Source organism: Grammomys surdaster, unplaced genomic scaffold, assembly GCF_004785775.1.
Source record: "Grammomys surdaster isolate TR1022 unplaced genomic scaffold, NIH_TR_1.0 187, whole genome shotgun sequence".
Lineage (NCBI taxonomy): Eukaryota > Metazoa > Chordata > Mammalia > Rodentia > Muridae > Grammomys > Grammomys surdaster.
Window position 1 is genome coordinate 10,179,480 of NW_021604632.1, and position 22,326 is coordinate 10,201,805.

General features: G+C 41.2%; 1 protein-coding gene across 1 annotated transcript in view; it reads right to left on the bottom strand.

Moving 5' to 3' along the window:
- Lrrc36 (leucine rich repeat containing 36) overlaps nucleotides 1-22,326 on the bottom strand; it is a 50,345-nt gene that overhangs the window by 10,684 nt on the left and 17,335 nt on the right. Inside the window, exons 5-9 of the mRNA XM_028768737.1 lie at nucleotides 20,558-20,646; nucleotides 9,290-9,417; nucleotides 7,121-7,169; nucleotides 3,335-3,781; nucleotides 494-786 (exon numbers count right to left, since the gene is read on the bottom strand). Of these exons, the coding sequence (XP_028624570.1) occupies nucleotides 494-786; nucleotides 3,335-3,781; nucleotides 7,121-7,169; nucleotides 9,290-9,417; nucleotides 20,558-20,646 (1,006 nt within the window). The remainder of the gene's footprint in view (nucleotides 1-493; nucleotides 787-3,334; nucleotides 3,782-7,120; nucleotides 7,170-9,289; nucleotides 9,418-20,557; nucleotides 20,647-22,326) is intronic.

A 22,326-nucleotide genomic window follows, 5' to 3' on the forward strand; every position in this document is an offset into this window, starting at 1 on the left:
TTAGCTGAGCATAGTGATGCATGTCTTTAATCCCAGCACCGAGGAGGCTGAGGCAGGCAGATCTCTGGGTTTGAGGTCAGCCTGGTCTATGTATAAAATGAGTTCCAGACCAGCTAGGGCTACATAGTGAGACCCTGTCTCCAAAAAAAAAAAAAAAAAAGATTTTATAAAAACTATTTCAAGTAGGTTAGTTACTTATGACAGTTTCTTTATTGCTTCCTGTTGGCAAACCCTTGGCGGGACATTAAAGTGTTCCCTACCATGTCCCGTGTTTATGCTCTCAAAGACAATCAGGGTCAGTGCCTTTGTGATATAAAGTTTTTTCCCAAGGGCAGAAGAATCACAGGCTTTATCCTGGTAATTTTGGCCACAGGCCTTTGAAAATCCCAACAAACTTCTAGCACTATTGGTGGGAGCCACCCCAAACCCCAAGAGCAGCACATTCTGTTCTTGAGCCTTTGTGTTTCTTGTACACACACAAACAAGTCAATACTTGCGCCTCGCTGCCTGTAGCATCTTGGAAACCACGCTTCAGATTCAGGTTGGCAAGGACACTGTCCTTCCGCTTGAATCCTCTCCTTGAAGGGCTTAATGACCTCTTAGTTGGCATCTGTCTGTTTTCTGGAGTCCCAGGAGGCAGCACCAGTGTCCGCAGAGAATTTCCTAGGGCAGGGTTGCTTGGGAAAGAACCAGGTGCTGGTGCGAAGTCCCGGAGAGTGGAGAGCTGCTGTTCCACACTGGCCAGCAGAGCAGGGTCACTGTTGAAATGGGTGGTGGCATAGAGATCTGTGGAGAAAGCAGCCTGGGAAATGAAGTAGCCTTTCAGCTCTCTAGCACCTTCCATCCGTTGGTATCTCGGGTCATGATAATCACTCTTTAGCATACACCGTTAACTCCTTGAGCCCTCCCCCTCCCCCTGCTTCGTCTCCCTCTACCTGACAGAACCTCAGTTCTGATTAACTGCAACTCTCCACACTCCTGGCCTATGCCAGTGCAGCAGTTGGAGAACAACACACATCTGTCTGACCTTTCTCCCTTTGATTCACCACTGCTAGGTTACTTTGAAACTCACCTCTTCCCTCTATTATCTCGCTGAGAAAACAGACAATCAAACCAAAGGCCCATGCCACTTCACCACTTGAATCTATCAGCTGACTTATCATTTATTTGCTGTCTGAATGCATCCTCTGCCTCCTCCTTGTACATGAACTGCTGGTACATCATCCGAGGCCAGCTTCTTTACCAGCCAACTACATTTCATGTCTTCTGGATCAGACAAATAGTTTCCCCCTTCAGCTGTTCTCTGTTTTCTGCTATGTTACTAATGCTCCCTCTACTGATGGTTCCTGTCAGACTTATAGGATTCCATCTCCATCCCCTCTTCCACTTCTCTGCTCCCTCCCATCTCAAAACTCCTTGATGGGGTTGTATAGACTGAATACTCTAATGCTTCATCCCTGGCGGTTTTTTTTTTTTAACTCACCTCAATGGAGCTTTTATTTTAATGCATCCCTTGAAGCTATTCACTAATTCCTTTGTATTTCCAAATAACTGTCAGTCCCAGTTCTCCTTTCCTACAGCCTCTAACACGGAACACACACACAAACGCACGCACTCACACATACACTACAGGGTTTCTCTATGTAGTCCTGGCTGTCTTGGAACTCATTCTGTACAACAGACTGGCCTTGAACTTAGAGATCTACCTGCCTCTGCCTCCTAAGTGCAAGGGTTAAAGGCGTGCGCCACCGCCCATGCCTGGCTCACTTCCCCCTTCTTAGCACACATTCTTCACTGGGACCCCAGTGTAACAATCCTTGGCTTTCTCCTCTTTGTCTTCATCTAGTATGTCAAATTATTAGGTCACAATCTTGGGGAAGTTCTAGCTCTAGCAGCATCTCAAACTTAAGATACTTAAAACCAAACTCTTGATGCTTATCTTAAATATCTTAAAACTCATTTCTCCTGTCCTATTCATATCTATCTCATCTATCTATCTATCTATCTATCTATCTATCTATCTATCTATCTTAGTAAATGGTAACTCCGTTCTTCCAGTAGTTCAGGTTGAAACCCTGGAATCACCGAGTCAGCAAATCAAAGGGTAATTTTCTTATACTATAGTCAGGACCTGTTATCCGCACACTGTCTCCACTTCTCTCTCTAACTGAAGCTACCAACATTTATCAACTGACATATTTGTATATTAACCTACTATCTTATCTTTTAAAAAAAGATTTATTTATTTTATGTATATGAGTACACTGTCACTCTTTAGACACACCAGAAAAGAGCATCGGATCCCATTACAGAATGGTTGTGAGCCACCGTGGGGTTGCTGGGAATTGAACTCAGAACCTCTGGAAGAACAGTCAGTGCTCTTATCTGCTGAGCCATCTCTCCAGCCCCTACTATCTTTTTTTTTTTTAAGAATTAATTACTTATTTTATGTATATGTGAGTACACTGTTGCTGTCTTAAGACACACCAGAAGAGGACATCAGATCCCATTACAGATGGCTATGAGCCACCATGTGGTTGATGGGAATTGAACTCAAGACCTCTGGAAGAGCAGTCAATGCTCTTAACTGCTAAGACATCTTTCCAGGCCGCCTCTACTATCTTATCTTGTTAGCATAAAAGCAGAGATTTAAAACTTATGATCAAGTATACATGGAATTTGAATTTGCTCTTACTTTACCTCAGAACTAGAATAGCATCTGGGATATAATAGGTATTCAATAAACTTTAAAAAAAAATTAATAGCAGCTGGGCGGTGGTGGCGCATGCCTTTAATCCCAGCACTTGGGAGGCAGAGGCAGGCGGATTTCTGACTTCGAGGCCAGCCTGGTCTACAGAGTGAGTTCCAGGACAGCCAGGGCTACACAGAGAAACCCTGTCTCGAAAAACCAAAAAAAAAAAAAAAATTAAGAACTAAAGATTAGCCTCTATAACTTACCCTGAAACTACTTTTGTAGAATAAAATTTCCTATTCTAGAGAAGTTCTTGCTGTCTTGCTTCCCTCATACATGTGTATACATGTGCACATCCACATGTGATCATCTATGAGGAGGTCCAGAGAGAACTAGATGCAGCCAGCAATAAGTCTTGGGATATTGCTTAACTAAAATCACATGCACTTGTGAGACTCATGTTTCTATGTTTTTCTCTAGCTTAACCATCATCTTACACCCAGACCCTCCAGATTTCTTGACGTTCCATGAACCACTCATGAGTCTAACATGCAATTTAAGAAACACGGATGCAATTCAAGAATTCATAATTCCAAAATTCATGACTTTAAAAAGACTTGCAAACTGACAGGAAGCTATTACCTGAGCTAAGCTTCAGAAGTCTTCCTGTGCTGGAGTCGGGGTTTGACAGGGATGTTATTAAGTCTCCACAGGGATGGGATGAAGCAGCCTTTTTGTCCTGTGAAGGCTTTGTGCTATATTCTCGGTAGTTCTTGCCCTTTTGAGGCCTTTTGACAAGACTTCCGTGCAGGCAAAGAGTTTGAGAATACTGATTATCATAATGGCCCAGACAAACATCAGAAGGTAACTGACAGGGAAGGATCTGGTTAGAATCACCCACAGCCAGGCCTTTAACCAAAGAGGCATCATGGGTACACGGATAGGCATCAGGTTTTGGTATCAAGTCTTTTTCTGGAGAAGAACCTGAAGACTTAGTGTCTAAAAAAGATACTCGGTATCCATCTCTTGTCATCTTCTCTGGAGATCGGACTGTGCACTGATGAGGTGAGTAGTGCCTGAGTTCCAGTCCTCACCAAGGGAAAACAAAACAAAATAAAACAGGATGAGAGTTTATCTTGGCCCAGGCAGGTATCTCTGTTCACTGGACGAGGAGAGGGCATTGGATGAGGAGAGGGCATTGGAAGATATTCATAGTGACAGCATGGTCTCTTAAAATTATAATTTTAGAGCTATGTACTGTTTTTTGCCTTTTTTTTTTTTTTTTGTCCTTTGAGACAAGGTCTGCCTGTGTGTCCCATACTTCTGGCCTGGAATTCACAACCCTCTGTTTCCCAAGTGCTGCTATTACAGATGTGTGTTACTATGCATGGCTTCTAGATAGTAATTTCAAATAAAAACTGGGTGGACCTCCACACAACAAGAGTCGTTGCTTTGTGTATTCAGTTTATAGACAATAGTTGGTCTGTGATTTTATAGAGCCCTTGCCTTCATTCACCCTTAAAACTCCACCCAAGGGTTTTAGTTCACTCACTGGGAACTGATACCTAAGCCAGTTAAACAGCAGGGAATGCAAAATGTATGAAAATCCCCGGCCTAGGTGCTAACCCAATTCTAGAGCATTTCACTGAGCTCTCTTTGCTATATAGTATGTCTCACAGTTTAGCAAGTGGGACATCAGAGGAAGGAGCAGTCTCTGAGCTCGTGACACATTCAGAGTTCCTTACGCTTGAAGGGCTACCTTAGGGCTAGGGTACGATACTTCTGAGTTAGTCACATTAACTCCTCTAACCGTGATGCTCCCAAGGGCCTGCAGACCAGCACTGTTTTACCCAGGGCCGACACACAGAGCATAGTAAAGGCCATAGAACAGTATCTTTATTTAGGCAACAAGAATAACTTAGGCACAAAGAATTAATTTTTTTAAAGTAATGACAAAGTAGGCACTTTAGACTATCTTTATGTTGTAAACATGTAAAGATATGGGATGGTATATATCAGACAAAGAGCTAAGAAGATAGTGAGAAAATTTTAGGCCGAAATTAGGAAACAAACAAGCAAAAACTTTAAAGGTATATTAGTACAGGAAATCACTTTACCCAGTTACTTTTAGGGTGAAAAGGTCAAAAGTCTAGAGCACATGCTCCCCAAGGTGTGAGACATGACAATCACATCCCATAGTGCGTGCGTGTGTGTGTGTTTGTGTGTGTGTATGTGTGTGCGCACACGCACAGGCACACACACACACAAACTGTAAGAAGAAAATATGCGTAGGATACAGCGTTAAGGGTTAAGATAAGCTGGAAATACAGCATCTCTGACAATGACTTGTGCTGGGGTTAAAGCTGCCACAGACTGATAGTATTCTAGGTACTTGGCAGAAACAAATGAAAATTTGTTCTGGAAAAGACAAACACATATAAGACTAATAATACTGTTCATATAATTATTCAAATATAAGGGCAAACAAACACCCAAAACAAACAAAAATCAAAGTATCAAAATGAATGAAAACTGGTAGAAAAAATATAGACCTACAAAGGTCTGATGTTATAAATAATATATGCCATATAGCTATAAGACACTTATGTTTATTCTATTTAAGGAAATATAAAACAAGCTTACATTTTTCCTTAGAAAAAAGTGACCCAGACCAAATCAAACTTATAGAACAGAGAAGAAAAATATTTGGAATTAAGAATTTAGCCCACAGCTTTAATACTGGATTAGACATAGCTAAAGAGAATGTTTTTTTTGTTTTTGTTTTTTTGTTTTTTGTTTTTTGTTTTTTCGAGACAGGGTTTTTCTGTGTAGCCCTGGCTGTCCTGGAACTCACTCTGTAGACCAGGCTGGCCTCGAACTTAGAAATCTGCCTGCCTCTGCCTCCCAAGTGCTGGGATTAAAGGCGTGTGGCACCACCGCCTGGTTTAAAGAGAATGTTAATAAAATGGAAAGCGGGTTTTTTTGTGTGATGGTAGTGATCCATGCCTTTAGTCCCAGCACTTGGGAGGCAGAGGCAGGTGGATTTCTGAGTTCGAGGCCAGCCTGGTCTACAGAGTAAGTTCCAGGACAGCCAGGGCTACACAGGGAAATCCTGTCTAGAAAAACCAAAAAATACAAAAGAATAAGGGATAAAGAAGCTGGGCACAGTGGAACACACATCTACTCCCAGCACAGAGGCAGGAGGATCTAGGTGAGTTAGAGGACAGTCTGATCTACATAGTAAATTCCAGGATGGCCAGAGCTACACAGTAAGATTCTGTCTTGAAACCAGCACTGAAGAGAGAGAGAGAGAGAGAGAGAGAGAGAGAGGACAAACTCCCTGATATATTTGTTTAATTAAGAGTTCTAGAAGAATAGGAAGAGTGCACAAACCATAGTTATATTTTTTTCAGAACTAATGAGTTCAGTTCATGAATTGAGGAGCATAATAGACACCAAACAGGGCAAACAACAAAAATATGGGCATCACAGTGAAACTGCATAAAACCAAAGACAATTAGAAAGCCCTAAAGGTGCCCATGCGGAACAAAAAGTAATAGATCCCCAATAGATCCTCTCAAAAGCAATCCGAGAAGAAATGGTACAGCGGAATAAGGCACCGTTCTGAAAGAAGCATCCTCCAATGTAAAACCCTATCCTCACCCCAAATCCCCTTCAAGAATAATAATGGTGAAATGCAAGCATTAAACCAACCAACAAGACAGAGAGAGAGAGTTCATCACCAGCAGGCCCGCACCAAGAGACGTATTATAAGCTGGAGGAAATTATCTCAGAAGGGATCAGATGCCTGGGATAAAGAAAGAAATCAAAAATAAATTAAAACAGAAATTGTGCTTTAAAAATCGTGTGGGGTTTAGAAGTGTGAAGACTGGAAGTTCATCAGGAGCTCACTGGGGCTGTAGCCCAGTGCTGGAGGACTGGTGGGGCACCTAGGAAGTCTTAGGCTCAAGTCATGAAAGCAGAAAAAAAGTCTGTAGGAGTAATATTCTTTGTAGGGCAGAGAGTTAGACAGAGAAAAGTCCTTTATGATCTTTAAATTACCTAAAAGAAAACGTAAAAGAGGAAAGATTAAGATATTGACAATTTTTAGATCGTGTAAGTTAAAGACATACTGTCATTTATACTGAAAGTACACAAGGTATCATAAAATCTGGTAGAGAGAAAGTGAGAAAAAAATAGAGAAATAACAAATCTGAAGGAACGCAGGAAAAGAAAAAAAAACACAGTAGGGAAGGAAACATTCATTCATTCTTCAAGCAGAAAAGCCTCACAGATCAGTAAGCTTCTGAGCCAGTCCCTGGGGAAAACAGGAGGGTCAGCTGACCAGAAGATGCAGAGCTTCGGTGTCATCTTGTAAACCTTATCCCATCCAGATCTCTCTGAACACCCAGTGAGCAAAATATTTACCATCTTCCTGGTGGAGGTCACTTGTCTCCCTTCTTGTTGCTTCCTGCATCTTAAAAAAAAAAAAAGTTTGAAAATGTAGGAAGAAAGGCATCTGGACTGGGAGTTCAGCATATTTTCCGGTTACCAAGGACACGCATCCCTGGAGGCCGGGAAACAGACTTTCCAGCAGGGGTCCAAGGTTGAGCCCATTTAAAAACAGAGCCCATTTACAACAAAAGGAGGTTCCAGAATTGCTTTAGAGCCGCGAAGGAGACTCCTTGGAAACACAAACACTGGAATGCTGTATTTTGTCTGCATAAATGAGTTAAGGCCACGTTTTTTTCATTTTTTGCGTGGGGGGGGTGCACATATGAGTTAGCGATCAAAGGTTGATGTTGGGGTGTCTTCGTTTATTACTTACTCTGCCACCTTAATTTTTGAGACACGGCCTCTCATTAAACTATTTGATTAGTCTGGCTGGCCAGTGAGCCCCTGGGATCCACCTGTCCCACTTCAACTGTGCACGGCTTTCACATGGGAATCCAAACGCAGCTCCTCACGCCTGTGCTGCAAACGCTTTACCTACTGAGCCATCTCTCCACCCAGATCATTGTTTTCAAAATTCACCTTTCCTATTTATTTCATTTTTCTGATAAATCTGCGTACTAGCTACAAGAGCTAACAAGAATTTTTGTTTGGTCCTCTTCCCCTCCCACCTCCCCGGAGACAGAGAGTGTAGTGTAGCCCTGGCTGGCCTGGAGCTCCCTGTATAATCAGAATAGCCTACAATCCTGCTTCTGCCTCCTCCGTGCTGGGATTACAGGTGTGTGCCCCACTGTGCCAAGCAAATGCTGGAGTTTTAAGAAGCAGTAAATTAATCTGAGGCATAACTAGGCAAGAGTTGAAGCAAAAAGAAAGCAATCTAATACATACTTTTAAAAACTTTTAAAATATTTGCTACCTTGGCTAGGGCTAGACCTGTGTAGTACTGTGCTAGCCTAGCATGCCCAAAGCCTTGGGTTCTAGTCCAGTATATACTGGCACCCACATATACAATTTAGGTAGGAAAAAAAAAAAGAATTTGCACTGCTCTATGCTACACTGAAGAATTATAGTAAGTCATTCAATTCTTTTCTTCCTTAAGGAATTAATTCTAGAGAGGGTATTTTTGTTTTTTTAACTGTGAAGTACTACTTAACTGTAAATTAGAATAGACATTGTCTTTGTTTTCTTAAATAAATAGCAAGATTAAAAAAAAGAAGAAGAAGAAAGAAAGAAAGAAACGGTAACTGAGATAGTTTCCTAGCACCCAAGTAGGACCTCTAAAAACAAAGAAACAAACGCTGACCCTCTTTAGAACTAGAGGGCTTTAAAACACACACATACTAAAAACTCCTATCTCTTCCCTAAAGCTGCACTGAGCGTTCATATCTCCATTAACCCTCTCTCTGACAGTTTTCTACAGTTCTGTTGCTTCCAAAATTATCCACAAAACAAAACAAAAAACTTAAAAACAAAACAAAACCAAAAACAAAGGGAGAAGCTGTAAGTTCTTAAGCCATATCTGCTCACACACAATAATAAAGTGATTACATGGCTTCTGCCACCATTTTTTTCCCTCTGAAAACTTGGGGTCTTGTTTGTTTTTTCTTTTCTTTTTTTTCTTTTTTCTTTCTTTTCTTTTTTTTGGTTTTTTGAGACAGGGTTTCTCTGTGTAGCCCTGGCTGACCTGGAACTCACTCTGTAGACCAGGCTGGCCTCGAACTCAGAAATCCGCCTGCCTTTGCCTCCCGAGTGTGCCACCACTGTCCTGCTGAAAAATTGTTATTTTTAATTTTTCCTGAATCTTGCATTATCTCTAACTTCTCATAGCCTGTCACTCCTTGCCACATTACCCTTTCTCTCTGTCTGTTACACAGAAGAGGCAGCTTTGGGGAAAACAACCTTGATATGTAAGACTTTGTATTTAAAAAGATAGAGGGGGAAAATGAGAGATGTCAGAGAACAGGAGATGGAGGCGTTTGGTAAAGACAAGGAATTTTATAACTGGCTCCGAACTGTTAAACAGGGATGCATCCCTGCTTGAGGACAACCCCTAGCATACAGCGTGCTAAGTAAGGCTGCTTGTGTAAATAAAGACAACACTACATTATTCATATCAGTCATTCAGCAGGAGAGTGAATGTATTACCTGTGTCCCCAGCGGAAAAGCATCTAATTTCTGAGCTGGTGTGCCACCTCCCTGGCTTGTACAAATGCTGGTTAGGGAATCCTTTATTTCCCGGTTGGGAAAGGGAATAAAAAGTCCTTTGTTTGAGTCTATATTAAAAGGAAAAGAATACAGTGAAATCCCAACATAGTTCAAAGGTAGCATGTCTTATAGAAAGCTACTGAGGGGGACCGGGAGTTAATTCATGGTGTCACTGCTTAGAAACCACATGAACTTGGGCAGATTGCTTCAGCTCTCTGGATTCCCTTGCTTTGTTAGTTCAACAATGATGATGAAACGTATCTGACCTGTCTTTCAGCATCGAAGGGAGGCAATCACAAGATCATGGGTATGAAATGGTCTCGTAAGTTTTTGACGTGTTCTGTAGACATTCAAAAGTCTAATAGTATTTTGCACACTTCCCCTTGAGTAAACGATGACGTCTCACATCAATTCAACAATCTCCTCCCACAGGGGATGCTGAGAACAGACTCTGGCTTTATACACATGTCCAGGGCTCTAATCAGACCACCCTGATTTGTTCTTTCAAGACTGGCTCTTTCTGCCTTGATTTCCTCATTGGTAAAAAGAGAATAATATCTGATCAGAACCTATTTCATAAAGAATACTGGATTCTTAGGTCTCCCAGTATTTCTTACATATGATTAGAGAAATAACTTAAAAGTGAAAAAGAAAATATAAAACTTCTAATGATGGGCACTCTGGAAAGTTCCGATTTGAACTAGGTGGCACACAGCTGTGATCCCAGCAAGGGAAAGGCTGGAGCAAGAAGATCTCAAGCACGTTCTTTATAAGTTCGAGGGTAGCCTCCACCTTCTGAAGGAACTTTTGAAAATAAGTACTTTGCATTGGTTTAGGGAAAATCTTTTTAGCAGGATTGTGCAAGAATCTTACAAAATCTTGGCCTTTTTCAAGCCATGTGTTCTTCTGAAAGCTTTCTGGCAGCAGAAAACTACCGAGAGCCAGTGCTAATGCAAACACAGAATGGCAGCAGCGCTTAAGTCCATCTGAGGCTCTGAGATGCGTCCTATTTCTGAGTTGCCTTCTGGCTTTGAAATGTCTGTAAATACAAGATAACGCTTCTTTCCCTGAATTTGGTAAAACCACCTTTCTAAAAATAACAGGAAACTCTCATACTTTGTTTTTCTGGTAGCATTCACTGTGGCGTCGTGTACAAAGCAAGGCTAAGCAGAGACTGGTAGTAGCAGCCTGAGCACTGGGGAAAAGTAAACTGACTTGGGTTCAGGCTTCTCCTGCCTCACCCTGCACAAAATGCCTTATTCTGCTTCAACACTTAAAACACTGGTCTCCAGATTCTCGGGTTCTTTTTCCGTCCTTCAACCTAACTTTTGTTTTAAGCAAATCCTCCGTAGTCTGAGCTCTTTGCCAAGTGCGAGCATACCCCCAGGGGTTAAGGATAACTGGAGTCTAAATGATCCAAAATTATAATAGCTTAACTCTAGTCTCTGTCACTCTCTATTGGCCTCTCTTCTTTTAAAGGTAGGATGTCACGTAGCCCAGGCTGGCCTCCAACTCATTAAGTAGCTGTAGCTGACCTTGAACTTCTGATCTTCTTGTTTCTATCTCCCAGGTTTTGGGATTGGAGGAGTACACCATGATACTTTATTCTTATCTCCCTCCCTCCCTCCCTCCCTCCCTCCCTCCCTCCGTCCCTCCCTCCCTCCCTCCCTCCTTCCCTCCCTCCCTCCCTCCTTCCCTCCCTCTTTTTCTCCTTTTCTCTCCTCTTCCCTACCCCTCTCCTCAGGACAGGGTCTCTCTGTGTAGTCCTGGCCTTGAACTCAGGGATCTGCCTTCCTCTGCCACCCAAGAGCTGGGACTAAAGGCATGCACCACCACTGCTGGGCTCCGGTCTCTTCTTTATGTCCAGCTCTGAATTTCCTGAACAGAGTTCCCCATAAAAGCACTAACCTACACAGGCAGTATTTTCTAAGTCAAATTTACTATCTTCTCTTCTAAGACGCCCCCTGCTGGCATCTCTCCGTCTAAGCAATGGTATCCCTGACCTCAACCGACCTCTCAAAACAAGCTTCTTGGATTCTCACCCTGGAAATCTCTGTCAGCCATCGAAGTCTACAGGCTCCCTCTTCTTGGGGTGAGAGGAGAGTTTTATTTTAATTGAGATGGAATTACTGGAGTGCTGTTTTTGTCCACTTACAGAATGTAACTCGGTGACTTAGTTGGTTCACAAAGTTGAGTGACTACCACCGTGATCTCACTACAGAACATTTCATTACTCTAAAAAGAAATCCCATCTTGTCGTGTGCAATTCTCTCTCCTGCTATCCCCTCAAAATCCTCAATACATTTTCCGTCTATATAAGCTTGTCTGTTCTAGGTATTTCATATAAATGGATTCACACGAATATGGCCTTCTGACGATGGCCTTCATTTAGTAGGATGGTTTCAAGATACAGTCTGTACACCATTCTTTCCATGGCTGAATGCTATTCTTTTTGTTTTGTTTGCTTTTAGATTTTTTTGTTTTTAACAATTTATTTTATTTGCATTGGTGGTTTTCCTGCTTGTATGTCTGTGTGAGGGTGCTGGATCCCTTTGAACTGGAGTTTTTGGACAATTATGATCTGCCATGTGGGTGCTGGGAATTGAACTTGGGTCCTCTGGAAAAGCAGCCAGTGCTCTTAACTGCTCTCCAGCCCTGAATACTACTCTTTATATGGATATACCATACTTTGCTGTGTTTATATTTTTCTTAGGAAACAGATTAGAGTGGAATTTCTAGTATCTCTATGTTTAACTTCTTAGACAATTGCTAAACTACTTTCCAAAGATGTACAATTTTACTCTCCTATTAACATTTTATGAGGGATCAAAAATCCCCACATCCTTGCTTTCCCTCGTTATCTGTCCTTTCGAGTCTTGTAATCCTAACACGTATGATGTGGTTATAAGTTTGCACTTCCCTGATGCTTAGCGATGTTGAATATTTCATGAGCTTGTTGGTCAGCTGCATATGACTTTTTGGAGAAGCATCTACTTAAATCCGTTGCCCATACGTTTTCAAGTTGCTCATCTTTTAAGGAATATTGTGTTGTTTGTGTGGGTGTGTGGGTGCCCAGATGAGCATGTGGTGGCCAATGGGCAGCTTTAAGGCGTTGGTTTTCACCTTCCTCGTGCTGAGAGGCAGGGCCTCTCCTTTACCCTGCTGTGCTGCTGTATACACACAACCCTCAAACTTCCAGAGGATTGCCATGTCTCTAGCTCTCCTGCCGGAGCTGCAGATGTGTGTCTCCACAGCTTGCTTTTGCCATGGGTTCTGGAGACTGAACTCAGGTTGTTAGGCTTGTGTTTGCAGCAGTTGCTGCTACCCACTGGGCCATCTTCTGAGTGCCAAGTTGGTCATTTTTTGTTACTGAGTTGTAAGAGCTCTCTGTATAAAATGGATACTGACTAGACCCTTGTCAGATATATGATTTTTTAAGTCCCCCCATCATCTTGTGGGTCTCACTGTGTAGCTCAGGCTAGCCTAATGGTTATCCTGCCTTAGCATCTAAATTACTAGAATTCCAAGTGCATGCTATCATGCCCAGCTACTGTATTACTTTTTTAAATTTCTGTTATGTTTTACTTATTTATTGTGTGTATGAATGTATGAATGCTATGACATGCATGTAGAGATCAAGGACAATTCAGGGGAAGTTGGCCCTTTCTTCCACCAAGTAGGGTCATCATGTGTCTTCTTTATCTGTGGATCCACTGTGCCTGTCCTGCTATGTTCTCCTTGAACAAATAACTCTGGTAATTTATTCTGACACAATTATGGCTAAATTTTACACATACCACATCAGGGAAAATTAGGAAAAGGTAATGGTTTGCATTCTTAGTTTTGTTTTGTTTTTGGTTTTTCGAGACAGGGTTTCTCTGTGCAGCCCTGGCTGTCCTGGAACTCACTCTGTAGACCAGGCTGGCCTCAAACTCAGAAATCTGCCTGCTTCTGCTTCCCAAGTGCTGGGATTAAAGGCGTGTGCCACCACTGCCCTGCTAGATAATTTTTTAAAAGTCTTATACTTTATCTTTCTTCAGATAGGAAATATTTTGAGTGCTTAATCCCTAAAATGAGTTTAGTTGTGACATTGGTGTCTGGCCTATTTTCACACCCCCATATCAAGGTAACAGGAACACATTGACTTTATAATGCTGGTATGGAGGCAAAGAACTAATAGTTAACTGCTTTGGCTGCCGGCAATCACTTCACGTGTGACCAAAGACCCTACAATTCATAAGAGGACGAAATAGAAGTGTATTGTCCAGATCAACGGGGAAGGACTTGCTGTCCAGCTGTGGAGAGGCACTTCAGCCGTTAGCTCTTCGAGGTTCCATGGGCGTTCTGTCTCCTCAAACTTTTGTCCCCTTCCTCTCACCGTAAAACTTTAGTAAACACCTTATTCAATTACAAATAAAAAAATTAAAAGCAGAAATAACTGAAGGGGCCTGGAGAAATGATTCAGGGGTTAATAGCACTTGCTGTTCTTGTAGAGGACTTGAGTTCAGTTTCTAGTACCCATAGGAAAGCTCATAGCCACCTGTGACGTCAGTATCAGGGGATCTGACTCCCTCTTCTGTCCTGTGTGAGTACTGCATGCGTGTGATATACATACATGTAGGCTAAAGTCATACACATAAAATTACAATAAACAGCTGTGCAGTAGTGGTGCACATCTTTAATCCCAGCACTCAGGAGGCAGAGGCAGGTGGCTCTCTGTAAGTTCAACCAGCCTGGTCTACAGAGTGAGTTCCAGGACAGCCAGGGCTGTACAGAGAAGCCCTGTCTCAAACAAACAAACAAACAAACAAATCTTTTAAAAAAGATGTTACTTGTGTTCCACTAGTCCCTAAAATAAATGAAACTGAGCCATTTTCTTTGATTTACTAAGTCCTAATAAAAATTTAATTCTCAACTTAAAAAACATACAATAATATTCATATTAAATGACATCGTTAAAGAAAATGAGTATTTTCCCACCACAAGACTGCCATGAATTGTAACTTCAGTATCCTTGTACTTTTATCATTTCAGTATCTCTTGAATATTTACTTCATAAATTCTCGTTAAATTTAACTTCTGTAACAAAACATCACAGGCAAACCTCCTCAGCATTTGCCTCCAGGTTTCCTTTGGTCCTTGAGGATTCCATCTGAACTCCCATGACTGCTGCTCTGTTCAGATGGGTCCTCTTTCGACTGAATCTGGCTTTGGTGTCTCTCTAGAGACACATCCAATCATGCCTCTTCCGTCAAACAAATTGCCACCCACTTTCCCGTGAGTGTAAAAATGAAAGCAGTTACTAGTAAAGAGGCTCTTTGCAGTTTGGTCTTTGTGCCAGTCACAAGCCGAGTGGATGTCCTTATCTGTCACATTTCTATTTGGTGACCTGACATACCTGGACTTCCTGCCCACACATCTCCTCACTTCTCAGATCTGGGTTTGCAGCTTCTTTTCTCTCTACTTTGACAACTCTTTCTTCTCACCTATGCCCACAGAAGCCTGCTTGAGCACCTCCCGTCTAGCAAGACCTTTCCCAGGGCCCTAGTCAGCATCTGAGAACTGCTGCTTCTATCTCCCATCGCTGTCTCTGTGACAGTGGTGTTCTTGACTCGGCCTGACCTATGACCTAATTAGCTGTGATAAATCACTCTGGATTGGGAGTACAGGAAGAGTTGACACTATCGTGCCATTTCCTTGATAACACAAGTTCTGCCAGTAGACACACAGAGCTAAATTGCCCTTCTTTGGACTGTAGCAGAGATCAGTAGTTACTCCTGCATTTATTCCACTATTAAAATTCCCTGATCCACAACAGCCTTGAAGGGTTCTTCTATAGGAAAGAGAAATGAACTTCTGTCTTGTTTAAGCCGGTATTTTGAGATGTCTCTGGTATTTGCTGCTGGCGTTTGTCCATGTAAAACACCATCATGGTCAAATTAAGATGTCGAGAACCAACAAGTTGAAATGGGATGGGTTTTCATGAGTTATAAAGAGGGCCTTGAAGCCTGTGAGATGGCTAAGAGAGAGGGTCAGGCACCTGCTGCCAAGCCTGGCTGCCTGAGTTAATTCCTGGGACCCACATGGTTGAAGGAGAGAACCAACACCTTCAAGTGGTCCCCTGACCGCCATGCTGTTGCAAGAGTATGTGTATGGCTGGAATTTGATGTTTTTGAGGCAGGGTCTCTCCTGGATTCACTTCCCCAACTCCAGGATTATGAACATGTACCATTATACTTGGCTTTTCATGTGAGTTCTGGGGTCCTAAGCGGGTCCATAGACCTGGCCTAGAAGACACTTTATTTACTGAAGCATCTCTCCTGTCCATGAGGTGGATTTTTGTGACCAATTTTACTTTGATCTTTTTAAAATATGATATATTCATTAAGTCAGCATATCTTGATTGTGGTTTTATTTAAAAGCAAAAAGAATTGGCTAAAAGAACGAGCAGCAATCCATTCAATTCCAAATCCATGTGTTCTATAAATACATAACCACAGGATAAAATTCTCGGTCTTTTAAGACAGGGTCTCATTCTGGCTGGTCTAGAAATCATTATATAGAACAGTTTGGCCTCAAACTTACTGAGATCCATTTCTGCCTCTTGCATTCTGGGATTTATGGCATATGCCACTCACATGGCATGCATTCTTTAATAAGGTATCTGATCAGATTTGACCCAACCACATTTTCATGAATGCTGTTCATGCTAGTCAAAGTGTGCTGCTCACTCTTTAGGGCCCTTCCAGGCTTCCAGACAATGTCGCTGCTCTTCTATGATCCCAATGGTTTACTTGGTAATTACTCAAGTAACTGAAGATATCTTTATATAAAAATCTGTACCAGAAGGGCTGAGCGTGTTAGCATACAACTCTAATCTCAGCACTCAGATGGCAGAGGCAGGCAGATCTCTGAGTTCAGGGCTACACAGAAAAACCCCGTTTCCCAAACAAACAAACAAACAAACAAACGAATGAACACAAAAAGCACAAGGAAAGACCCTATCCCAAAACAAATTCTGTACAAGGATATTTATAGCAGTTTTTCATTATAACTTCAAAATTTAGATGCAATCAAGATATTCTTCAGAAGTTGAATTTACTAAGTAAATTATAAATCAATGGACCACGTATTCAGTACTAAGATAAAAGGAGCTAACAACCCACAAAATGTCACAGAAGAACCAGGCATGTGGTATATGCTCTCCCCCTCCTCCTCCCCCTCCCTCCCCCTCCTCCTCCTTCTTCAACAGGATCTCACTATGTAGCTCTGGTTACACATCCTGGAACTCACTCTGTAGGCTAGGTTAGCCTAGAACTCATAAAGATACCCTGCCTCTGTTGCCCAAGTACTGGGCTTTTAATCCCAGTATACAAGATGCCAAGGCAGGTAGATCTCTATGAATTCAAAACTAATGTGGTCTATCTAGAGAGTTCCAGTCCAGCCAGGAACACATAGTGAAACAAGCCAGCTTAGCTGAATTGGTGAGCTCTAGATTCAACAAAAACACCCTGACTATTAAAAAATTAATAAGAAAGAAAGGAAGGAAGGAAGGAAGAAAGAAAGGAAGAAATATGAAAAGGGCTGATGAGAAGGCGCAGTGGTTGAAGCACATGCTATCCAGGCATAAGGACCAGAGTTTGGATCCCTAGCACATACACAAGTGTTGGGCACAGCAGCTTGCTGTGATCCTACTGGGGCACAATCAGAGACCCTACCTAATTAATATGCAAAGTAGAAAGTGACCAAAGAGGACACCTGACATCAATCTTTGACTTGTTTTTATGCTCCTGCCCTAACGTGTGCACCCACATACATACAACAAATATGTACATACATTCATGCACAACACATGCAAAATGAAAAAAAATCGGTAGAGAATGATTGAGAAAGACTCATCAACTTCTAGTCTCCATACACCCGTGCACATGCACCCACATACATGTACACACACAAACAAAACAGGCATTTGATTTAAAAAAAATCAAAAACATCTTTTTGTAGATTAATTTAAAAAGTTTTGCTAAATGAAAAGACTTTGAGTCGCACCATAAAGAAGAGGTAGCATTTGATGAAAGCTTTTCAGAGGCCTGGCATTACTTTGCAGAGGACAGACAGGAAAGCCTACATAGGGGAGGAGGAGGAGGTCTGGCTTCACTGGAGCATTGTACACTGTAGTGGGAGATATGGCTTTGGGATGGGCTGAAGAAAAGTTGAGACCCAAGTTCTGGGGAACTTTGTATATTGGGTCAAGGAGTTTAAAATTAATGTAGCAGTTGGGTGGGGGCCATCAAATCTTTATACAGGGCTGTATAATTAATTATCTCAGTTGTGTTTTAAGAGAATTAATCTGGCATCAAAGTACAAAATGAATGTAAAAGAAAGCTCAGAAAGAACTTTGATGAGATATAGGTCACACTTGGCATCTGTACTTCGCACTTACTGTGTAAGTAAGGCAGGTTATGTCACCTCTCTGGGTTTCAATTTCTTCACCTGTCAAACGACTTCAAGGTTGTGTGGATTAGATGAGATCACAGACAGTCCTTGGGCCAGCATTTGAACTCAGTAACTATTAAACAGAGCTGTTAAGCAGGGGCTATTAAGGAATGGAAAGGAGCGTTCAGAGTCCCACTGGAGGGTATGAACTCAGAGGAGCAGCAGTGTCAAACCCGGTGTTGCTTCATTGTGTCAACTCCACACAAACTAAAGTCATCTGGAAAGAGGGAATGTCAACCAAGAAAATGCCCCCGTCAGACTGGCTTGAAAATCTGAAAATGGGGCCATTTTCTTTATTAGTGATTGATGTGAGGGGACCCAACTCATTGTGACACTGTTACCTCTGGGAAGATGGTCCTAGGTTGAATAAAAACCATGCCGAGCAAGCCATGGGAGCAAGCGAGTGAGCAGTGGTCCCACGGTCTTTGCTTCAGGATCTGCTTACAGGTTTCTGCCCTGCTTGACTGAGTTCCTGCCTTGGCGGCTTTCCTCAATGATGGACTGAGATTGGGACCTGTAAGGCAAATACAGCCTTTCCTCTCCAATTTGCTTTTGGTTGTGTGTTTATCATAGCAATAGGAAGAAAACCAGGACAACACCCATGTGATTCTGAGCCAGGATAATAGCAGAGTTGGGATGATTTCCATGAAATACAAAGAGCTGTTTGGGCTTTGTTTGCTCTGGGGGGACATTTAGCTCGAGGGGCTGGAAAGTTAAGCTGAGATTAGTCAGCAGAGATGCAGAAGAGACAAGGGACTGGTACGGATGCCAAGCTAGACTAGTATTTTTAATAAATGAAAGAATAGAAAACAAATAATAAATCTATGTACTTCATAAATAAAAAATGTTAAAATGGTTTAGATCAGCAAGAAGAAAAAAGAGAACAGGAGACTAAAGATACAGCCTAAGTTGCTTATTTTGAGGGTGTGAGAAGAGTGTCAAAGATTAAGTACTTAAGAGAACAGGACAAGAATCCAAAGCAGTGGAAGTTGCCTGCTTATTCAAAAGCACTGCTTTGAACAACTGAGCTGGTACAAGCTGTACTGTAGGAAAGCCCAAGGCATGGCTGTTAACATAGCATAACCTCATCAATCATACTGTATTACCAACGGTGCTTACTGGCCATCCTCCCCAAGGATCTAGCACAAACACTATTTGCAGTGGGAAGCAAAGCTCTTTAACGTCTCAAAGCAGCAAAATAAATTTTACAGTAAAAAAATAGGGAGCAGACGGTGCCTCAAAGAACCTTTGGAAATGGGTCATCTAGTGCAGCTGCCTTTTCTCAATAGAAACTGTAAAGGTAAGACATTTTAGCTCATGGGGTGAAGTCTTACATACACTAATGCTATATTACATTAATGAAGACCAATTCCAATTCAGCTTATACAAGGGCCAGTCAAGTTATGCTTCAAAGTACTTTTCCCATCTGGAAATAGATATATACATGCGTGTACCTAGAAAAAAAAAAACTAGGCTATAAAGCCAAAGTAGTAATCGTGATTCTTTTTTTGTGGGGGGATTCTGAGTAACCAGAATGTTGTTCTCCATGCACTTCAGCATTTACCAAAATAATTTCAAAACTGCATCTATTTGAAATATAAAAAATGCTTTTAAATTCAAAACAAACAACCCATACTCCTCTTTTATATGCACCAAGACATCGAAGGAAAAAAGGAAAAGGAAAATATTACCTTATTATGGTTTATCAAGAAACTCTGTGAAAGTGACTTAATAAATGTCCACATAATAGATTTAAAAGTCAGGAAAATTAAGCCTTATATATTAGCAACTGAAAACATTTACTATCTAAAGTACACAATTAATCTCTTGTTAATAGAGTTCTTTCTGGGACTTTGAACAGTGTACTGCTTTGTAGACTTTGTGTAAAATTGAATAGGTCTTTCAAGGGGAATAAGCCTTAAGGCAAAATAAAGTTCTCTTAAGTGAAGGTCATCTGATTAAGAATGGCTGGCTAATTCACAGGGGTGCATCCGATACAATAGAAAGCTTTCTCTGAGTCTGAGGCATGGTCATTGATGTGGTATAACCACTTTAATTGTACTGGAAAACCAATTGTGGTGTTTCTAATGCCCTTGAAGAATGGGCTGTCTACTAAGGCAGTTTATTCTCAATAGAAATTGTATACATTAACTCATTGTAATGTTAAGTCACGGAATGAACTTCTGTCTGTGCTAATGTAATAATGCTATGCTCACGGAGTCTAGTGCAGCATATGCAAGGAGAGGCAGTTAAGTTACACACTGCAAACACAAGAGACGCTATAGCTGGGAAGGTGTTTGGTAGAGAAGCCTAGGAGGCTCAGGGTGTTCGCAGCAATGGATGCAGATGAGTCACCAGTCTCTAAGGAAATCAATTATCTCAATTATCGTAGCAATCAATGCCCAGGAGCCTGGGGGATGGGAGGTGTCATTTTAGGGAGCACAAATAATTTAAGGTGATGTAAATGAAACTGAATTCTCTGAATATATATACAGCTTGTACTTTGAAAGGTTCGGGGTTGTACTTGTATAACACAAGGTCCTTCTGGCAGTTGGAAAGAGAGATTTTTTTTTTTAAAGAAGCAAAAAAATATTGGACTTGCTTTAACTCTGCGTTTTCATAATTACTTTATCTTCATCCACCCAAGACTGGCTATGACAGCAAAGGCAACAGATGTCCTGGTTATTTTACGAATACAGAGGCAATGCTGACCTGTTTCCATCCTGGCGTCAACCTCAGGACTGCCATGTGATGAGGGGCCCTCATCTGTCACACAGTTTTTCATTGTCTTCTCCCTAGAGCTGTCACACAGAAGGATTTATTGAAAACTCAAAAGAAAGCCTCTGAGACGACTGGTCTATTGCTTACAAAATATTAGTTCTTCACTTGCCCCAAATGCTCTAGGACTAATAAAACCATGCTTTCCAGATATCCAAGTGGAGGCCATGATTTATTTTGTTTGTTTTGTTTTTCCAGACAGGGTTTCTCTGTGTAACCCTGGCTATCCTGGAACTTGTTATGTAGACCATGCTAGCCTCGAACTCAGAGACAGGCCTGCCTCTGACTCCCAAGTACTGGCATTAAAGGTGTGCACCACCACACCCAGCTTAAGGCCATTATTTTTTAAAATTCAGAATATTTATTCTGAAAACTATAATAAAAAGAACATCAAATGTTTAAGAAGGAAAGCCAGAAAAAGTGAAATTTTTTTTTTGTTTTCTTAACTGAAACTTAAGTCTGAAGCATTGAGAGGCTATGATTTTAAAAGTTAAAATAAATATAATTAGATCACAGAAAGGATGATTCTGCTACCATGAATTAGAGGCTACTGTAGCTGTTAGGTAGAAAAAAATAGATAAAAGAGGAAAGTGTTTGTACTTGAGGTAATTACTTGAGAAGTACAGAAACCTAATCTGTGTGTGGACTCTTCATACTCATCATCTTACTTATCATAAAAGCCCCTCTGCAGGACTGGAGAGATGGCTCATCTGTTAAGAGCACTGGCTGCTCTTCCAGAGCACCTGGATTCAATTCCCAGCACCCACATGGCAGCTCACAACTGTTTGTAACTCCAGTTCCAGGGGATCTGGCACCCTCACACAGACATACATGAAGGCAAAACACCAATGTACATAAAATACAAAAATTCATTAAAAATAATGGTGGTGGTGGCAGCATTGGAGGCAGGAGCAAGGATGCCTGCATGCACAGAAGCCTTCAATCCCAGCACATAGGAGCCAGAGGCAGGTGTATCTCTGAGTTCGAGGCCAGCCTGGTCTATAGAGCAAGTTCCAGGACAGCCAGGGCTACACAGAGAAACCTTATCTTTAAAAACCAACCAAACAAATTTTAAAAGCACCCTGTTACCTTTTCATAGGTAGGAAAACTGGGAGGCTTAAAGACATTACCTAATACTGGGGACCTTATATCACACTGTAATACTGGACATAGAAGAGCATCTTAACCTATGACTTAGCAATCACTTAAAGAGAACTTAAACAGACTAATGATGGAATTTTTTACTTAAGTATAAATTTTAATCAGTTATACATTGATTTATCTCTATTTTATTATGACAAACAGGAAATTATCCAATATTTAAAATAGGATTTAGTATACTATATATACGCTATATATAAATATTTTATTAGAAATATTTCATTTATGTCTATAGTAACATTAAAATTTATTCTATGTAAATAGAATAAATATATTTAAAAATAGGGAACTAAGGGAAAAAATAGAAAATTATGGGTGCTTTCTGAAGGTTATACCATAAAACAAAGATCATAAAGATAGCTAAAATCATTTAGAAAAGAAAATGGTAGCCCAACAGGTATTCATTTCATTTATTCATTATTTTATTATTGTTATTATTATTATTGCGTGTGTGTGTAGTGTGTATGGATGGACAGGTAGGTCACTGTATGCATATGGAGGTTAAAAGACAACTGTGTGGAGCTGCTTTGTGGGGGGGGGGG